Source organism: Pelobates fuscus, chromosome 5 (assembly GCF_036172605.1).
Source record: "Pelobates fuscus isolate aPelFus1 chromosome 5, aPelFus1.pri, whole genome shotgun sequence".
In the NCBI taxonomy this organism is placed as follows: Eukaryota; Metazoa; Chordata; class Amphibia; order Anura; family Pelobatidae; genus Pelobates; species Pelobates fuscus.
In genome coordinates this window covers 229,534,340-229,554,279 of record NC_086321.1, presented here as the reverse complement: position 1 = coordinate 229,554,279, position 19,940 = coordinate 229,534,340, and the positions used below count along the sequence as shown (strand labels likewise).

The 19,940-nt window shown below is 40.1% G+C and overlaps 1 protein-coding gene across 3 annotated transcripts in view; it reads right to left on the bottom strand.

Annotated features, from left to right (window-relative positions):
* JAK2 (Janus kinase 2) overlaps positions 1–19,940 on the bottom strand; it is a 274,226-nt gene that overhangs the window by 16,792 nt on the left and 237,494 nt on the right. For all 3 annotated transcript variants that reach the window (XM_063455097.1, XM_063455098.1, XM_063455099.1), the window contains exons 13-21: positions 19,409–19,543; positions 15,872–15,959; positions 11,411–11,538; positions 10,464–10,602; positions 8,113–8,264; positions 7,812–7,962; positions 7,540–7,676; positions 4,815–5,004; positions 1,139–1,263 (exon numbers count right to left, since the gene is read on the bottom strand). In XM_063455097.1, coding sequence (XP_063311167.1) covers positions 1,139–1,263; positions 4,815–5,004; positions 7,540–7,676; positions 7,812–7,962; positions 8,113–8,264; positions 10,464–10,602; positions 11,411–11,538; positions 15,872–15,959; positions 19,409–19,543 — 1,245 coding nt within the window. The remainder of the gene's footprint in view (positions 1–1,138; positions 1,264–4,814; positions 5,005–7,539; positions 7,677–7,811; positions 7,963–8,112; positions 8,265–10,463; positions 10,603–11,410; positions 11,539–15,871; positions 15,960–19,408; positions 19,544–19,940) is intronic.

Sequence of the window (19,940 nt, the reverse complement as noted above, 5' to 3'; positions counted from 1 at the left end):
TGCAATACAATACAATACATTTCCTCTACAGCGCCATTCTGTCTGGGCTGGTAAGAATGATTAAGGTCACTTCATAGTTAATGCTAGACCCCCATTGTGTCGCTCTCCAGACAGTGGCACCAGGAAATCTGAGCCCCAAAACTCCCTTCCTGAACTCAGCACCCTTACAACCTACATATCCCGGTTTAGCTCGCCCTATAAACTACCTACTGTTCAAAAAGTGCACAGATAGGAGGAACTCTGCCCAAGTGATTGTACCACTAGCTCTCGGCTATCCAGTGATCCAGCACAGAGTTAAAGGCAGTTTTGTGACTGCTTCTGGTCAGGTTTTGAGGGATTAAAGAAGCACCAGGTAAGAAGCACCCCAACTCTTGGGTATCCTCAGATGCCTTCCTGGCATCCTTTCCGAAGAACACTGTGATTGGGGACCAGGCGCCACCTGATCAAAGATTTACTGAATAGTGGCACAGTTCAGATCCAGTGAATAGTTAGAGTCTCAGGGTATATTCCGGTCAGGCATTTGGTGAGCTAATCTGGTGATCCTCAGAGTTTAACCAGCTTCAGCTGGTGTGGGGGTAGAAGATGCACCTGCGGCCCCGTTATACCATCTATCCACAGTACTAATAGCTCTTTGGGTACTTTTAGAGGGTTCTGGGACAGGGTCCACAGTCTGTGGGGAGAAGACTGGCCTCCATACCCTCCACAAGCCAGGAGACAAGAGGCTTGTCACACCAAGATTAGAAATTAAATAAATCAAAAAGGTATAGTACCTGTCCCACTTCAAGCCAATTATTTCTAAAGTTACATGGCACACTAATATACCTGACTAGTCTACATCAGACAAATACATTTAAAGATGGAAGGTTAAATTTTATGGACCAGAGGTATTTTTTTTTGTTTAACCTAGATGAGTAGGTTACTACATTTCATAATCATTTCAAAACATTTTTTATTTATTTTTACTTAACTGCAGAGAAAATAGCAAATTTGGTTTGCAAAATGGAGCAATTGATCCACACTTTTCTAATACTGGCATTACTATTCAACCAAAACTATTAGGAATACATAAAATACAAATACATTTTATCTGATCACATGAAACAATTTTTCTTTTGCAAAACACTTTTACTCGAGTTACCTTGCAGATCTGTGATGAATACTGTAAAAGCTTCTTGAAGTCTAGTCTTTCTTTGTGTTTTTGTAGGTAATCTCGCAAGCTTCCATAGGGAAGGTATTCCATAATCAATCTTAAATTACGGCGACCTTTGAAACAAAGCAAATATTAAAGTAATCATATTCAATGAAACCAGTAAACACATTTCTATTGTTTTCAAACATGCTATAAAATATACATTATAGCAGGCAGAGCGTGGCAGCCAACCGAGTAGGACGCACATGGCTGAGGCTCCTCAGATTTAGCTTGTAATACAGCTGATTTACCAGCAAAATTACCCTCTCTTTCTCCTGACAGAAATCTAACTACTAGAGGAAAACTGGCGGGTTTCGATAGTTCATGCAAGTACTGACCGAGCCGGACTGTCTTGAGGCCTACGAGGCAAAATGAAAGCAGAGGACACGGCAGATCCTCGGACAAAATCTGGCTCCGGTCTCGTTTAAGCCCTTTCACTCTCCCCCCTTTGGACCGGTGGGGGTTATTCCAGTTCCTACTGGACTTTTCTGATCACACGCATGATAGACGACGGAAGCTTACTCAACAAGATGGCTGACATCATGTGGAGTGCTCTGACAAATAAATACCTGATGCTCTGCTTATGTTGGAGTTCGATCACATGTGCGCCAGGTTCTGGGATAAAATAATCAACAGAGTTGTGAATTCCCTACCTGAGGGTTCGAGCATGACAGACCAGAGCACCGTGCCAGGCAGCCGTGGTCCGGCAGAGTTCCAGCAACTGCTCTCAGGCATAACACGAGCAGTGAAGCGAAGGAGACGGAGGATGAAGCCGACAAAGCGCCGCACTAAACCGACCGGCAGATACCGCTGTTGCGCCCACATTCGGGGCTCCAGAGGGAGCTATGCCCACAAGCACATTCTGCACCAGATGGTTCCCGCACAGCAGGAGGTGAAACTCTGAATCGTATCTATGTTCGGAGCCGGTAGGGAGCCCCTCCACTGCTCTAGAAACTCCTGCTCCTACGGGGCACAGGTCTTCTATTCACAGGTATTCACTGAGGTGGATGGGGATAACACAGCTACACGTATTCCTTCAGTTTAATTTTCTGTTGTATACATATACAGTTGCAAGAAAAAGTATGTGATCCCTTTGGAATGATATGGATTTCTGCACAAATTGGTCATAAAATGTGATCTGATCATCATCTAAGTCACAACAATAGACAATCACAGTCTGCTTAAACTAATAACACACAAAGAATGAAATGTTGCCATGTTTTTATTGAACACACCATGTAAACATTCACAGGGCAGGTGGAAAAAGTATGTGAACCCTTGGATTTAATAACTGGTTGAACCTCCTTGGCAGCAATAACTTCAACCAAACGTTTCCTGTAGTTGCAGATCAGACATGCACAACGGTCAGGAGTAATTCTTGACTATTCCTCTTTACAGAACTGTTTCAGTTCAGCAATATTCTTGGGATGTCTGGTGTGAATCGCTTTCTTGAGGTCATGCCACAGCATCTCAATCGGGTTGAGGTCAGGACTCTGACTGGACGACTTCAGAAGGCGTATTTTCTTCTGTTTAAGCCATTCTGTTGTTTATTTACTTCTATGCTTTGGGTCATTGTCCTGTTGCAACACCCATCTTCTGTTGAGCTTCAGCTGGTAGACAGATGGCCTTAAGTTCTCCTGCAAAATGTCTTGATAAACTTGGGAATTCACTTTTCCTTCGATGATCGCAATCCGTCCAGGCCCTGACGCAGCAAAGCAGCCCCAAACCATGATGCCCCCACCACCATACTTCACAGCTGGGATGAGGTTTTGATGTTGGTGTGCTGTGCCTCTTTTTCGCCATACATAGTGTTGTGTGTTTCTTCCAAACAACTCAACTTTGGTTTCATCTGTCCACAGAATATTTTGCCAGTACTGCTGTGGAACATCCAGGTGCTCTTGTGCAAACTGTAAACGTGCAGCAATGTTTTGTTTGGACAGCAGTGGCTTCCTCTGTGGTATCCTCCCATGAAATCCATTCTTGTTTAGTGTTTTACGTATTGTAGATTCGCTAACAGGGATGTTAGCATTTGCCAGTGACTTTTGTAAGTCTTTAGCTGACACTCTAAGATTCTTCTTCACCTCATTGAGCAGTCTGTGCTGTGCTCTTGCAGTCATCTTTACAGGACGGCCACTCCTAGGGAGAGTAGCAGCAGTGCTGAACTTTCTCCATTTATAGACAATTTGTCTTACCGTGGACTGATGAACAGCAAGGCTTTTGGAGATACTTTTATAACCCTTTCCAGCTTTATGCAAGTCAACAATTCTTAATCTTAGGTCTTCTGAGAGCTCTTTTGTGCGAGGCATCATTCACATCAGGCAATGCTTCTCGTGAAAAGCAAACCCAGAACTGGTGTGTGTTTTTTATAGGACAGGGCAGCTGTAACCAACACCTCCAATCTCATCTCATTAATTGGACTCCAGTTGGCTGACATCTCACTCCAATTAGCTCTTGGAGATGTCATTAGTCTAGGGGTTCACATACTTTTTCCACCTGCACTGTGAATGTTTACATGGTGTGTTCAATAAAAACATGGCAACATTTCATTCTTGTGTGTTATTAGTTTAAGCAGACTGTGATTGTCTATTGTTGTGACTTAGATGATGATCAGATCACATTTTATGACCAATTTGTGCAGAAATCCATGTAATTCCAAAGGGTTCACATACTTTTTCTTGCAACTGTATATTATGCACAAGGCTATGTAAATCAAGAGCAGTCGCTTACTTACACACGCTTATCTAACATGTACTCTACTTGAGCCTCAGTCATAGTTAACTTTAATTATCCAGTGGTATCTCTCTTTCATGAATTGTGTTCATGATGTCTTTACTTATTTTCTCTCACAAATGTGGTGTTCCTTATGACGTGCTACGCTACCTCTGATAAAAAAAAAACTTAACATGTTTATGCTCAACATATGTCATATTTAAAAAATGTGCAGTACCTTCACTTGCCATGTTACGGTTTCAAACTGAATGACAGTATAATGCTTGTTAATGCTGTTGTGGCAATGCAAGTTAATTTGTAATATACACACACACACTCTATTACTACCTGGTTAATTAGCTCATTTGTAATATACACACACACTATTACTACCTGGTGCATTAGCACTTACTTCACCAATCTCATAAGGAAACAAATACACTGTCAGGAAACGAATAAGCAGCTTTAAAGTTTGAATAGGTATTGCATTTGGGGTATTAATAACGAGTTTGGCTACTTTGGTCTGAAATCTGAATACATTTTATTTATTTATTTATTAAAGTGTGTCAGTACTTTGTGTTGCTCTAATGTATGGAACTAGTCATCTGATATATGCAAAGATAAAAAGTTATAATCCATTTTTATTTTTATTGAGGATTAAATTCCAGAACAAGCAGCCAGGAGTAGAAATCATGAGGAGTTAAATATATCTCTCCCAAGCTTCCTCACCCCAGTCACTACCATATAAGCAGACATAATACCTTTGGGGAAGAGATCATTTGGTACTTTAAAGGTTTAAAAACCTCACCATCCTCATCATATATAAAGGCTATATAAAAATACATACACACGAATACATATATACGAATACATATATACACACACACACACACACACACAATGGATAAAAACTTACCAGCGCTGTAACAAACACCTTTATATTTCACAATGTTTTCATGCTGCAGGGATTTCAAAATTTCAATTTCTCTTTCAAAATCCCTTAGATATTCTTCAGTAGTGTGCTGGAGTTTCTTAACTGCCACAACCTCACCAGTATTGTCCTGAAGAGGGTCATACCGGCACAGTTCTACACTTCCAAAATTACCCTGAAATAGCAAAACCGTTTTAGAATTTGTTTTCGTTTTCAACACATAGACAAACAAAAAACAAACAAACCTGGAGGATCGTGTGAAAACAAGTTACGTGAATTATTGTCACAGGAATTTTGCAGGACCAAAGATTACATTGTTTTTACTTAAATAATAAAACAGTATTTAAAATAATATATTGTGGGTGCACCAAGGCAGACGCCATTTCTCGCTGGTCCGAGAGCAAACATCCTAATTTACCTCTATTATAGGAGTGGAAACACCTCAACTACACTCAGGACGCTGCACTGATTCTGCAGATGCCCTTTCTTCAGCCCGTCTCAGGCCATCCTGCGATAGCTATTAGCATAGCGCAGACCTCGAGGTTGCTTCAACTCCTGAATACCCCACTCATACTCCGCTGGGCACTTACATGGGCCGCAAATCGCAAAACCCGAGCCTAAGCACCACCAAAGAAGACCAAGACATTGACAAAATGCTGACAGCTAAAGCCAGAGGTGCAACAACACCAAGTCCTAAAGCTGCACCCGATTCACAACCAATGTGCACTGGAGGCTCCCGCAATACCAGTCTACCAAGCAGGATATCCACAACTGGCTTATACAGCCCAAGCTCGGTAGAGATACATGTTGTGCAAACAGAGATGCATGCAGTAACTGACAGAGTACGGGCAACTGAGGAAGATCTCCTCAACATAAAACAAGGGCTGATTACCCTAGGTGAGATGGTAAAACAACTACAAACTGCACACATAACACGCCATCCAGATTGCTTAGCTGGAGGATAGAGGGAGACTGTTGAACATCAAGATATGCGGGGTGGCGGACTCTCACTCGCCCGAGAAACTTTCCAACTTTGTCCAACACTTGGTCGCATCGATTCTTCCCACAAAACTATTTTCATTCGGCGGAGTATACTGTATTGCAAATCCTCACAGGCACAAAACGTGGCTCCTCGTGATATATTATGCTGCCAGACCTTCACAGATAAGCAACGGCTACTCGATAACCTGAAAGGGAAAACCTTGCTTCAACTCAAATCGCATACCCTCACATTCTTTCAGGACTTACGCAAAGCCACCTTGCTGTGGTGAAAATCAATGCAGCCAATCACGAATGTCCTTCAGAAGCCAGTCTACCATACAGATGGACCTCACCTAGACCCCTAAAAGTAACAAAAGATTGACAGTCTTTTCAAGCCTCAGGACCTTCGGATGGCACGGCCTATCTCCAGGCACTGGGCCTACACAACTCAAATACGACACATATGAACCACAATTGGGATGCATCCAGAATTAACCCATTTGTCCCGGGAGAACTGCGGGATTCTGTGACCTGAACACACTAACTCTTTTTGTTTGTTTTACCATTCTAATTTGTTTTCTTAATTTCCAACTTCGAAATTTACACATGTTATCTTTGACCACAGTCCAAATACTGTATAGCTGACGTTTGCAGCGGTAGCTAACACCACTACTCTCATTAACAGTTAAGACGATATATGAGCTTGCGTTGTTATTATTTATTTAGCGGCAACAAATTCCGCAGCGATTTAAATTGGATGGACTAACAAACACGTAATTGTAACCAGACAAGTTGGATGTACAGGAACAGAGGGGTTGAGGGCCCTGCTCAATGACCTTACATGCTAGAGGGAGTGGGGTAAAGTGACACAATAGATAAGGATAACATCAAATAAGTATATTGGTAAAATAGTAACATTACCCCCTTCTCCCCCCTTGTTGCCCTATAGGTTAGGGGTTAAATTTTCTCCACTAGGATTTATGGTCTGGACCTTTCCAGGAACTCACATTTGGCATAATAGTCATCACTCCTAAGGTTCAATCTAAATATACCTGCTCAGTTCTAATAGTTTTGCATATAAGTTTGCATGTCGATAGTGTATTTTTGTTAACGTGCACATCACTTTTGTTTTGTTTTCATTTTTGTTTCTTTCCTTTTTGTTTTTTCTTTAACACTTAGGTTACTCAGGTTCAACGAGTTACCTAGCATGCTTATTAAAACGTACTTATTTTCTTCGTCTTATGCATACAGCCCGTTTACTAAATGCCATACCATTCTTCTCAATCTGTGCTGTGTCCATATTATCTTATGCTTTTTTTGTTGTTGTTTTTTTAAATGTGCTGAAAAACGTATACACTTATTCTGCTCTGAGATTTCCTATTCATTGCAACTTTTCTCATGTTTACGGTCATATCTGTGTTACCATCGAGTACAACCAAAATAAAGAATTACAAAAAAAAAATATTATATTGTGTTTAAAAGTAAAAAAAAAATAACATGTGCAGGCACAAATAAACAGAATGTTTGAAAATATTGAAACCTATCTACTAGTATCTTGTGGAGGTAAACACAATTTTACGAAGAGGAAACAAGGAAATGGAATAGGAACACAATGCGTGGTCAGACAGGACACAATTTTTGTGTGGGTAGGGAAAATATATTATTATGGACAGAAGACCTGTTAGTTAGGTGTTTGAAAGTTTTGTGCAGAAACAAGCGGAAGCCTTACCTTGCCTAGTTGCTGTAAGAATTTAAGATGTCTTTCTTCAAAATTAGTTGGGTCTCTGTCCTCAAAGGCCCCAGAGAAACCAAAGGTTCCGATTCTCATGTTAGGAAGTAGATCATTTTCTGCCAATAATTCATAATCTAATGAGAAAGCAACATGGCATTACCAGAACATGTGACCCACCAATGGCAGCAATTAAAATGAAGGAACAAAGGTAAGTTATGCATTATAAAAATATATTAAAATTCCATTGATTATTCTTCAAGCAAACCCACCTGGAGTGAACAGGCTGTTGAGTTCTCGTATTACTGCTCTAAATGAAGGCCGGAAATCAGGCTCATAATCCATACAGCTGTGTATTAGGTTTGCAAGTTCTATCCATTTTGGGGCAGGCAGCTGATGTTTATCTTCATAGAACTGCAGCTTCTATAATGGCAACATAGATATGACGTAGAAACAATGCACATTCTGTACCTGCAACCAACACCACACTACATTCCCAGGTTAATGGACACCCAATCAAAGAACAAATTTATCAAAATTCATGGACAAATAATATGTACTTTGCACTCTTACCCTTTGTGAATCCAGTGCATTCAGAGGTTTGTCACCACCACTACATATTTCCCATAAAGTGGCGCCAAAACTCCACTTGTCTGATGCTATATTCAGATTTTTGGAGTTTTCAATGCATTCAGGAGCAATCCAAGGAATCCTTTCCAGTAGAACTTGGAAAAGAAAAAGAGACAGAAGTGTTAAAAAATACAACCATGGCTATATGCAACAATGCAAACGTGCTTGTTATACTTATTATCTAAATGTTTATTGATTTTAAAGATCAGTGTTGACAAAATAGTTGGCATTACAACAGCAAGCAATATACAGCAGTACGGTGGATTTCAAAAATGGTCAAAAGAAATAGTGTTTTCACAGAATCATAACTATCATTATTAGTCAACCTATAGTACAAATGTAATGGTACAAACAACGAAAACAAAAGCCAAGAACCTCTGGAGTCTTGCAAGGAATTTTGGTTAAGCAGTAATAAAATTACAATTTAATTAGCTTTGTTAACGTTGTGGTCAAATTTTCAGTATGATTATACCTCTCCAGCCAATCCATAAGAAAACATGTTATTGCTTGCATTTAAATATGGCCAGGCATCAGGATGGATCCAATTTAGCAAAATAGATTTCCGTGCCACATTAGTTACAATGAGGGATACATGAGGAAGTGTGGGTGGTGGGTTCAGAATATAGTCAGCAGTTACCATTTGAGGGACAGGGCGAGAGGGAGGAAGCAACGTACAGGGATTGGGTGAAAAATGACTTCAGGCAGTCCCAAAAGCACATTATTATTATTATTTTTCTTTCATAAGAACAGAAGCAGCAGTACAGGTATGTCTACTCCCCAGTCACAGTTCAGGTACCTGGAAGACAATCCAAGTTTTTAAATACAATTGTCTGGGGTCTAGTAGGCTTGGTGATAAATATTTAAATGCATTTCATGAAAAGTGGTGGCAGATCGTAAAGAGATATTTTCAACCAAGTACTAAAAAACATGTCCATATCTAAAGTAGGGAAATGTACAGGCCAAGGTAGAGGAGGGTACTCAATATGTGTCATGATTTGAAAGTAAAGCCTACCGAAGAAGTATTGTTTATTATGGAAAAATATCCTGGTGCAAAGAGACAATCCTGATTGGTAAATCATGAGAATATGGCGTGGATAAACCTGTGGATTTGGATGGAGGCATAAAAAGGATGGCATCTGTCTCTTAAGAAGGAATTTGAGATGATTTTGCACCTATGCAGATCTATGCAGTAGCCAATTGCAATGCAGTTAAAAGGATTTGCTAAGAAGGGCATGACGTGGTTGAACTGTCAAATAAGCCTCATACAAATCCCTACTAGTGTCCAAGCTTTATCAGGAGCATATGTGCTTTACACATTTAAAGCGTTTGGGCTATTTTGCCTTTAAAGGGACACTATAGTCACCAGAACAACGATAGTTTATTGAAAATAGTTCTGGTGAGTAGAATCATTACATTCAGGCTTTTCGCTGTAAACACTGTCTTTTCAGAGAAATGCAGAGTTTACATTACAGCCTAATGATAACTTCATTGGCCACTCCTTGGACAGCTGTTAGAGATCCTTCCTGGGTCATGGCTGTCTAAAATGCATCCAAACATTCAGTGTCTCCTCCCTCTGCATGCAGACACTGAACTTCCCTCATAGAGATTCATTGATTCAATTAATCTATATGAGGAGATGCTGATTGGTCAGGGCTGTGTTTGAATTGTGCTGTCTCTGCACCTGATTTGCCTCTTTGTCAGTCTCAGCCAATCCTATGGGGAAGCATTGTGATTGGATCAGGCTAACACTTCTGCTGATGTCAGCAGGCAGGTCTAACAGAAACATGAGGAGATGCTGATTGGTCAGGGCTGTGTTTGAATTGTGCTGGCTCTGCACCTGATTTGCCTCTTTGTCAGTCTCAGCCAATCCTATGGGGAAGCATTGTGATTGGATCAGGCTAACACTTCTGCTGATATCAGCAGGCAGGTCTAACAGAAACAGGGACAAAGCCATCAGCTAAAGACTCTAATACAAATAAGATTATACAATATTTAGGGAGGCATGAGGGGAACAGGGGGGCTAGATGGTGGTTTTAACACTATATGGTCAGGAATACATGTTTGTGTTCCTGACCCTATAGTGCTCCTTTAATGATTAATCTGCTCTCTTAGAAAAAAGGCCAGATCCCAGAATGATTAGAAGGGTACACTTTAGATCTAAACGATTTGGAGATGATGGGTAAAACTCAATAATTTGTTTCAATCAGTTAATATCATCTGGGATAAAAGGAGATGACAACCTTTATGAAGTATTCATTTTTGAGAACATGAATTATGCAAGAAAAACAACTTACTTTCTCTGGGTAAAACTGTAATGCTGATGCCAGGATCACTGAGCTTGATAAAAGCTGGGTTTCCAGCCTTCCTGTCCTCTTCTCTGACCAGTAGGATGTTTTTTGAACTTACATTTCCATGAGCGATATTTCTATCCTCCTAGGAAATAAAGGTTAATTACTGTAAGTAGAACATACTGTAACTTCCTTCTACTGTAATGTAATCTCTAAAGTGGCAATTAAATGTTTGCACAATATAAATAAAAATATAGGATCACACTGTTAAAGGCACAGGTCCACCCAATAGCATATACAGATCCACTATGAGTGAATAAGAACCACTGACAGCAGCAGACAACACACTGGACCATTTCTTCAGTCTGCGTTTGTGCAAGCTGAATATGTGAGCACATATGTTTGCATAAGCACTGGGCATGCATGTGTATTATTATGTCAAGAAAATCGCTTCTCTTTTTTGCTTGTGCCATTGTCAAGTTAGTGTTCATAGTAAATCGGCTACCTCTAGACTAGCCATTCGGCTAAGAATGGAATTGAAGCAATTTGGAGGAAGTATATGAAATTAGTAGTAACGTTACATGGATGATAATAGATTTAAGGTAAGCAAGTTAATTTCAGGAGCCAAAACATGGATGACTTGGATGTGTTGATAGAGCAAAATACATATAAAAAGCAAACCAAAATAAAGAAGCTTTAGTAGTGACAAACCATGCGCTTTTGTTAACTTTAATGTATATCACACATACAAAGATTATTGAAATCCTTTGAGTGCGTTATGGCCTTGCAGCAATGTAGGAAGAATGCGAGCATCTTGTCAAGGTTAGGGAGGTAAGCAAACACCAAGGATCGAACTGTACATTCATCTCGCCTGTCTCCATGCTCCAGTTTCTAAACTATGGTTTTCTCACTCAAAATAAGCCATACCAGAAACGTCCTCTTGCCATACTCACAAGAAAATGCATGGCCCATGCCAACTGTTTTGAAACCTCTAGCTTCCACATAACATTGATTGAGTTTTTATTTTTCTTCAAGTACGTGTCCAGGGACCCAAATTTTGCATATTCTTGGACTAGAATACCTATCAAAAGGAATATCAAAAACAAGTGATTTGAGAAACAAGAAAAGATTGCACTGCAGGTTTGGCAACACACAACCAGTCTAAGAACTTTATAAAACAACATAACAAGTGTCATGAAGAGTCAAGTGACAGCCAAATGAGAGAACACAGTGTGTATAATTTGTATGATGATACAATGTTCCGTGCCATATAGTATTACGTAGTTGGATTAAATGCCATTAGTTCATTGCTGTGAACAGGGTTTAATCCCTACTTAGACTGGGAAGACACAGGCATAAACACTATGCTAAATGGTCCCAAACTGATAGATGAGCTGTATGCAGGTCTTAAAATTATTGTTAATCACAGCCGCTGTGATTTTCAGCTCGCCCCCAGAGAGAGGAAGATCTCCTGGTTTTGACCCTAATATGGTCTCTCTGCAAGCCATCCTGCCAACAGTGATTAGCACTGGGTGGTGCCTGTTGCCCAATGCCAATCATATAGTGACTGTCAGGTATAGCATTGAGAAGCTGCAGCATGCAATTTCTGCAGCAATTATACAGTAGAGCATGCTCAAAAAGTGCTGTGTACTGTATAAACTGGGAAATCCCTCAGCTAGTGTCAGTAATGACAGCAACAGAGGGAATCCCTCTGAATTACGGTTGTGTTAGGGTACAGTAAGGGCAAGTGCTAGTTTGGTGTTAGGGATAAGGTTGGGGTAGGGTTACTGTTAGAGTCAGTGTAGGCATATAGTTATTGACAGGGTAGGTGCAGGATTAGCATTAACTACTAAAAACTAATTTAGATCCTAGACATATGAGGCATTTACCAATCAGGACCGATACATGAATATATTTTTCTTTACTTGCACTTAACGTGCAACGATAACAAGCAAAACTATGAAGAAAAAAAAAAGATTAGTCACTGTACTTTCCCCCCGTTAGTATTAGCTGCAGTACTGAAGGGATGTTTATAGTAGTGATGGACAGGTATCCTCCTACATTAAATAACTTACCCTTACATTGCTTACTGGTAAATTGGAATACTCCTCAGTTCAAAGGAAACACAAACTAAAGGAATGGCAAACTATCAAAAAGATTTTATTAAATAAAGGAGGGAATAATGTATTGCCGCCAATCCCAAGGATAAAAGATTTACAGTAAGTAAAAAAGTTTTTTCCTTAAGCATAGCAGGACAGAGATAGCAAGATACTCTGGCTGGGAATGTCTTAAATGACAGCTGCCACTAAGGCCAAAATGTCCAGCCAATAAAGTTATACAAAGGTGTTGAAAGATGCTGCTTTGAAAATACATTTTTCCCACAAGCGTCTTCCTGTTAATAGTGTATCCTAGCTAAATAGTTTATGTTATCCAGCCAGCTATAGAGGTTTTGGAAGCTTCTTTCCCTTTAAAATTGATCAGAATGCACATAAAAAGAATGCTGTAACTTCCGCTGAATACAGAAGTTCCTCTACCAAGGTGGCTACAGGTGGCTACCAAGGTTAAAGAAGCTCCCAGATAGCATCTTATGCCTATTCCCATATTCTTTTTGGCTCAAGTGTAGATCAGGCACCCCAGGGGGTGATTGCAGGACTAGTAAAAAATGATAAGGGTTCCAATTTGCCTGTATTTAAGATATGGGATGGGCCTTACTTTATGTAGACTAGACCTTACTTTATGTAGACTAGACTTTATGTATCACTAGAATAAACATGCCACTTGTAATGCCGCTATACACAATTGAAAATATATTTAACATTCTAATTATACTTGTTAGGTGTACACATAGGACATTACAATCAAGCTCTTTATGTCCTTTAAAATCAACATATAACACGTATGTGTGCACTTAAATAGAAATCCTAAAATTATTGTGCAACAAACAGCACAAACTCTAGGTTTTGTTTTGGTTCAGAATTAGAAAAATTGCCCCAAATCTGCAGAGTAAAAGCAGATTTTCCTTCTACTTCCTCTCCTGCCTTTTACTTTCTCTGTCTTTTCTTTTTTTTGGCACTTTGCCCAGTTGATTTATTATATTCAGAGTTGGTTTAATATATTCTTAAATTAAATTCAGATTAAGGAGCAGATAATTCCTGTTGGATGGAGTGGAAAATCATGGCAATAGAAACAGGGCCGCCATCAGGGGGTGTCACGGGCCCGGCGGCCCTGGGGGGCCCGGACTGCTCTGGCAGTCCTGGGCCCCACTTTCCCTCTCTGCACACATAGATAGCGAATATCGCTATCTATGTGTGCAGCCGCGGGCTCCCTGTTACCGCAGAGGGGGCCCAGCACACAGCTTCTCCTCTTCTCTCTTCTAATAACTCTCGCGAGACCTGGTTGCCATGGCAACGCTCCGCGGGTCTCGCGAGAGTTATTGGAGGCAATGAGCTGAAAGTGAAAAAGATGTGTGCTGGGCCCCCTCTCTTTATGCCACCGGACCACCAAGGATGGAATCTCCCCCCTCCCTGGAAACAGGTAAGAAGCAGGGAGGGGGGAGAAACATTTCATTAATTTAATATACAATGATAAAATTAATTTAAAAATGCCACTTTCCCCACCCCTCCCCCTCCACAGATTGCACATTTACACACACGCACTCTGCATCCACTACACTGACACACGCACTCTGCATCCACTACACTGACACACGCACTCTGCATCCACTACACTGACACACGCACTCTGCATCCACTACACTGACACACGCACTCTGCATCCACTACACTGACACACGCACTCTGCATCCACTACACTGACACACGCACTCTGCATCCACTACACTGACACACGCACTCTGCATCCACTACACTGACACACGCACTCTGCATCCACTACACTGACACACGCACTCTGCATCCACTACACTGACACACACTCTGCATTCACTACACTGACACACACTCTGCATTCACTACACTGACACACACTCTGCATTCACTACACTGACACACACTCTGCATTCACTACACTGACACACACTCTGCATTCACTACACTGACACACACACTGCATTCACTACACTGACACATATCCTGCATCCACTACACTGACACACACTGCATACACTACACTGGCACACACACTGCATACACTAGTACAACACACACTCTGCATTCACTACACACTAACACACTCTCTGCATTCACTACACTAACACACGCACACTCTGCATTCACTACACTAACACACACTCTGCATTAACTAAACACACAGCATCCACTACACAAACATCCTGTATTCACAGTACACACACTACATCCACCACACATTGAAACACTCTGCATTCACTATACACAGACACTGTGTCTAATACACACTCTACAACCACTACAGACACTGCATCCACTAAACACAATGCATCTAGTACACACAAACACATCCACTACATCACTGTACACACACTACATCCACTACTCAAACACACTCTGCATTCAGTATACACACTGCATCCGCTACACAAACACACACTCTGCATTCACTGCAAAAACAGTATCTAATACACACTTTTCACTTCCACTATACACACCACATTCAGTCCCGCATCATTGTCAGCGGACTAGGTACGGCGTGGGTGGGCCCAGGGGCCCCAGACCTTGTGCTTTGTCAGGGGCCCCCAAATTTCTGATGGCGGCCCTGAATAGAAAGTTTGTACAGCAACAGCCATTGTTGCGCAGTAGGAATATGAACAGGAGGCTTTCCGCATAACAGTATATTCAAATGTAATTTTAACTTTTTGCTGCTTATGTCAACTGATGCTTTGTATGCCTCTTGTTTTTTCCTTGTTTGAGAATAGTTGCAAGAAAGGGGGGAAGGCTTATATAGGTAAAGTGATTCAATAAGGAATGGACAAAGACAGCAGGGTAGTGACATATCCAAGTCCAGAACTGCTTTACAAGAGGACAGGACTATGGTACTCAGTTTTTCAAAGGGCAAAACTGAACACCAGTTTAAATTATTTTAAAAGAAATGGAAAAGAAAAGAAAGGATGGCGATGAAGGCTGTAGGATGATGTGGATATGACCTTAGCGTTTAGGGGAATCCACCAGGCAGTATTTTCTGCATTAACATTAGCTAGCTGTAAGACACAATGTATTAAACGGATCTGTTTTAACCTACTCTATTCTGGGCTTGCACACTAATGTTACTTTTGAATTGAGGGGTGATATACACTTAGTATGTCGATAAAGGAAACTTCAGAAATCGGAAATCAATACACATTCAGTCTATAAACATTTTACTACATAATTTATTATAAGTCGTACAATTTAAGCATGCCAAGAAATTTGTATTGTCTTATGTATTATGTATTGTGCAAAATGTAAGATTTTTTTGGAAATATAGAGGGTTGTACTTACTCTCATCTCGACATACGCAGACGCCGTAATTCAATATCAAATGCTTGTAAGAAAGCTGGCTCATCATGCTCGCGGCTTCAAAGAAGGCCTGCAAAAAGGAAGGAAGGAATTTTTTTGTTAAGGTGTATCTGCTCACCTATAATTAACAGACATATACGTACAAGAAGAGAGAAAAGAAGACACATTATCAAGCATAGAGACACGACGGGAAAGACAGGAAGCATTGACAATCAGCGACATAAGAGTATTCGGGAATATAAGGCATGTAATGTATGTAAGACTCAATCAGTTCTGCAAAACATTTTTAATAACCCAGCACATGCTGTAGGCCACATGTTTTGATGCTCTAAGGACAATGAATCTTTTTGAAGTTATCTTTTTTTTATGCACTAAAATGGAAATAGGATGCACACTCAAAATAAACTTCTAAACATTCTGTGGCCTTTTTTTTTTTACCACCAGCATCTAATAAGCACATCAAATACAGGACGTTTTGGCATCTTTTACAGGATTTTCCAGACAACATTCTCGCTATCAGCTACACACTAATTTAGGAAATCTTCAGTAACTGGAATTTACAGAGACATTTATAGAGGAACGTTTTTATTGTGTGCTACTCAAATATATAAATATAAAAATCAAATAGCAGTTTAAAGTTTAACAGAAATCAATGAAAAACCTACAATAAAATAAAGGTTCTTCAAGTTACAGCTTCTTGCCATCAAAATATTAACAACTAAAAACCCTAAAAGGGCAGTACTGTGGATGCATATATGATCTAATTAGTAAAAAACAGAAAATAAGAGTAAGCGCTAAATACCCAAAAGGCAGCAACCCTATAAGGGGATCTCTCAAAAAACCCTTAAACAAATGACAGATACAAAAAATAGGGGGAAGGGCTGCGCCACAAAACGTCAGTATATAAAATAGTCCAAATAAAAAAAGAGAAAGAAAGTCTTATCTGGAACAGGTCCAATAGGGGATGTAGGATCTATGGATGTTGGTCCGGAGCGGATATCCTCTTTCTCCTCTTTCTCCTCCTTCTTAGGGATTCACTCAGATATAGGGAAAAATAAAGAGAAAAAATAGTGCAATACGTCTGATAAAAAGATACAACAGTCTAAAAGCTGATATAAAACTCACATGTGGAGGAGCTATAACTTGCTCTAGTATGAAAGGCGTGCAGCGGTATAATCCCCGCTTATGGGATATATGGAAGGTTCCTCCGTCAGTGGTCAAATATATAGAAAAGAAAGGAGACAACAAATAGTGCTCACTGGGTAAAATCCACGGTTAAAAGGGAAATAAAAATAATACTCACAAGGATGGAGCAGACCAACTGCTCCTTGATGATAGCGTTGGTGGTATTATCCCCACCTAGGGATTGCTTGTGGTCCAAAATGATGCCAGGTAGTAAACAGGTATAAAAACAGTGCTCAGTGTATTAAATAGATAGATGGTACCAGTAAAAAAAGTGACCAAATAATCTTTAATATAATAAAATACACAGTAAAAGTCCACATACGCGTTTCGCCAATACGGCTTTATCAATATGGAAAAAGAACCTGATACCTGGCAAGGTAAAGTTTAAATAGCAATACAGATAATTAAAATTGGCGCCAAAAATTAGGAATAGCCAATCAAAATTAAAATAATGAGCAATGATAATATAACATATTAAAATAAACCATTTGTATGCAGTATACATTACAATAGGCTCTATGAGCCTTATAAGATATCAATATTAAAAAAACGGAGTAATATTGATATCTTATAAGGCTCATAGAGCCTATTGTAATGTATACTGCATACAAATGGTTTATTTTAATATGTTATATTATCATTGCTCATTATTTTAATTTTGATTGGCTATTCCTAATTTTTGGCGCCAATTTTAATTATCTGTATTGCTATTTAAACTTTACCTTGCCAGGTATCAGGTTCTTTTTCCATATTGATAAAGCCGTATTGGCGAAACGCGTATGTGGACTTTTACTGTGTATTTTATTATATTAAAGATTATTTGGTCACTTTTTTTACTGGTACCATCTATCTATTTAATACACTGAGCACTGTTTTTATACCTGTTTACTACCTGGCATCATTTTGGACCACAAGCAATCCCTAGGTGGGGATAATACCACCAACGCTATCATCAAGGAGCAGTTGGTCTGCTCCATCCTTGTGAGTATTATTTTTATTTCCCTTTTAACCGTGGATTTTACCCAGTGAGCACTATTTGTTGTCTCCTTTCTTTTCTATATATTTGACCACTGACGGAGGAACCTTCCATATATCCCATAAGCGGGGATTATACCGCTGCACGCCTTTCATACTAGAGCAAGTTATAGCTCCTCCACATGTGAGTTTTATACCAGCTTTTAGACTGTTGTATCTTTTTATCAGACGTATTGCACTATTTTTTCTCTTTATTTTTCCCTATATCTGAGTGAATCCCTAAGAAGGAGGAGAAAGAGGAGAAAGAGGATATCCGCTCCGGACCAACATCCATAGATCCTACATCCCCTATTGGACCTGTTCCAGATAAGACTTTCTTTCTCTTTTTTTATTTGGACTATTTTATATACTGACGTTTTGTGGCGCAGCCCTTCCCCCTATTTTATGATCTAATTAGTGCAGTGGTAATAAGACACTAAGTCAAGCAAAATAAAGTTATGTATCTTCAATGTAGGCAGGGCCGGCGCGTCCATAAGGCATTACAGGCGGCCGCCTTAGGGCGCACCGGCTCCGGAGGCGCAAGATTTCAGTGACTGGCAGGAGGGAAGCTCTCGACCCCCGGCGCGGCAGTGCTGTGATCAGACCCGGCGAGGGAGCTCTAACCTCTCTGCTCTGCCTGCTGATACCGCGGGAGCCGGAATAGGACTTCATATTCCGGCTCCCGCAGCATCAGCAGACAGCGCGCAAGGGAGCAGAGCGGTGAGACTAGAGCTCCCTCACCGCGTCTGATCACAGCACTGCCGCACGCCGCCCAGCAGCCCCACTGGACCCCAGGGAATGATTCCTCATCCACACCAGCTCTCCAGGTAGGGAGGCTGGGTGGAACATGTTTATTTATTAAAATAATCAGTGAGTGTATGTGTCTGTAAGTGACTGTGTGTGAGTGTCTGTGTGTCTGTAAGTGACTGTGTGTGAGTGTCTGTGTGTCTGTAAGTGACTGTGTGTGAGTGTCTGTGTGTCTGTAAGTGACTGTGTGTGAGTGTCTGTGTGTCTGTAAGTGACTGTGTGTGAGTGTCTGTGTGTCTGTAAGTGACTGTGTGTGAGTGTCTGTGTGTCTGTAAGTGACTGTGTGTGAGTGTCTGTGTGTCTGTAAGTGACTGTGTGTCTGTAAGTGACTGTGGAGACCTACTCCATAGTGCCCAATTTTGCACAGAAAAGGTCCCCCCGTTCTAAACGGTTAAAGTAACCCTTTAAGAGTTTTATGACATTCGTTGGGGTTTTCTCACCTTTTGGGTGAGCAAACCTTCCACTGCCAATTTTTTAACATACATACTTATAACAGCATGGCAGCATACAAACCTCAGAATAATTTCGGTGAGTTATCTCCAAGACCTTGAGGAGCACTTCAGTTTCATGAATCTGATTATAGTCTCCTAATTCTTCCCGCTTTCCTCTGAATATCTTGGTAAAAGTTCCCTGTCCAAGATTCTCCATCTAGTAAAAGAAAATAAGAAATACATATTATAAATAAAATAACAAACAAAAAAATTTTAAATCTATTATTATTAGCACATAAGTTACCTATTGCTAATATTTTTTGTGATTCAATGTTAATGCTTTAAGTTAGAGGGGTAAATGTTTTAAGCAAAGAGAAAGTCTGTATACTTTTAAACTTTACAAACGGTCAAAAAATACAATACATCCTACCTTATTTTTTGTTATTTTTTTTAAAAAACCTTTAAAAGGCACTTTATGTAAATTCAGCAACCCCATGCAAGTCTTGGTCTTTTGTACTGTTTGACCCACCACTTTACCTCCCTAGAACTGTCCTTCCTATATTAACAAAAAATCTTTGTATTTATTCACCCTTCATTTTTTTTCCAGCATCACC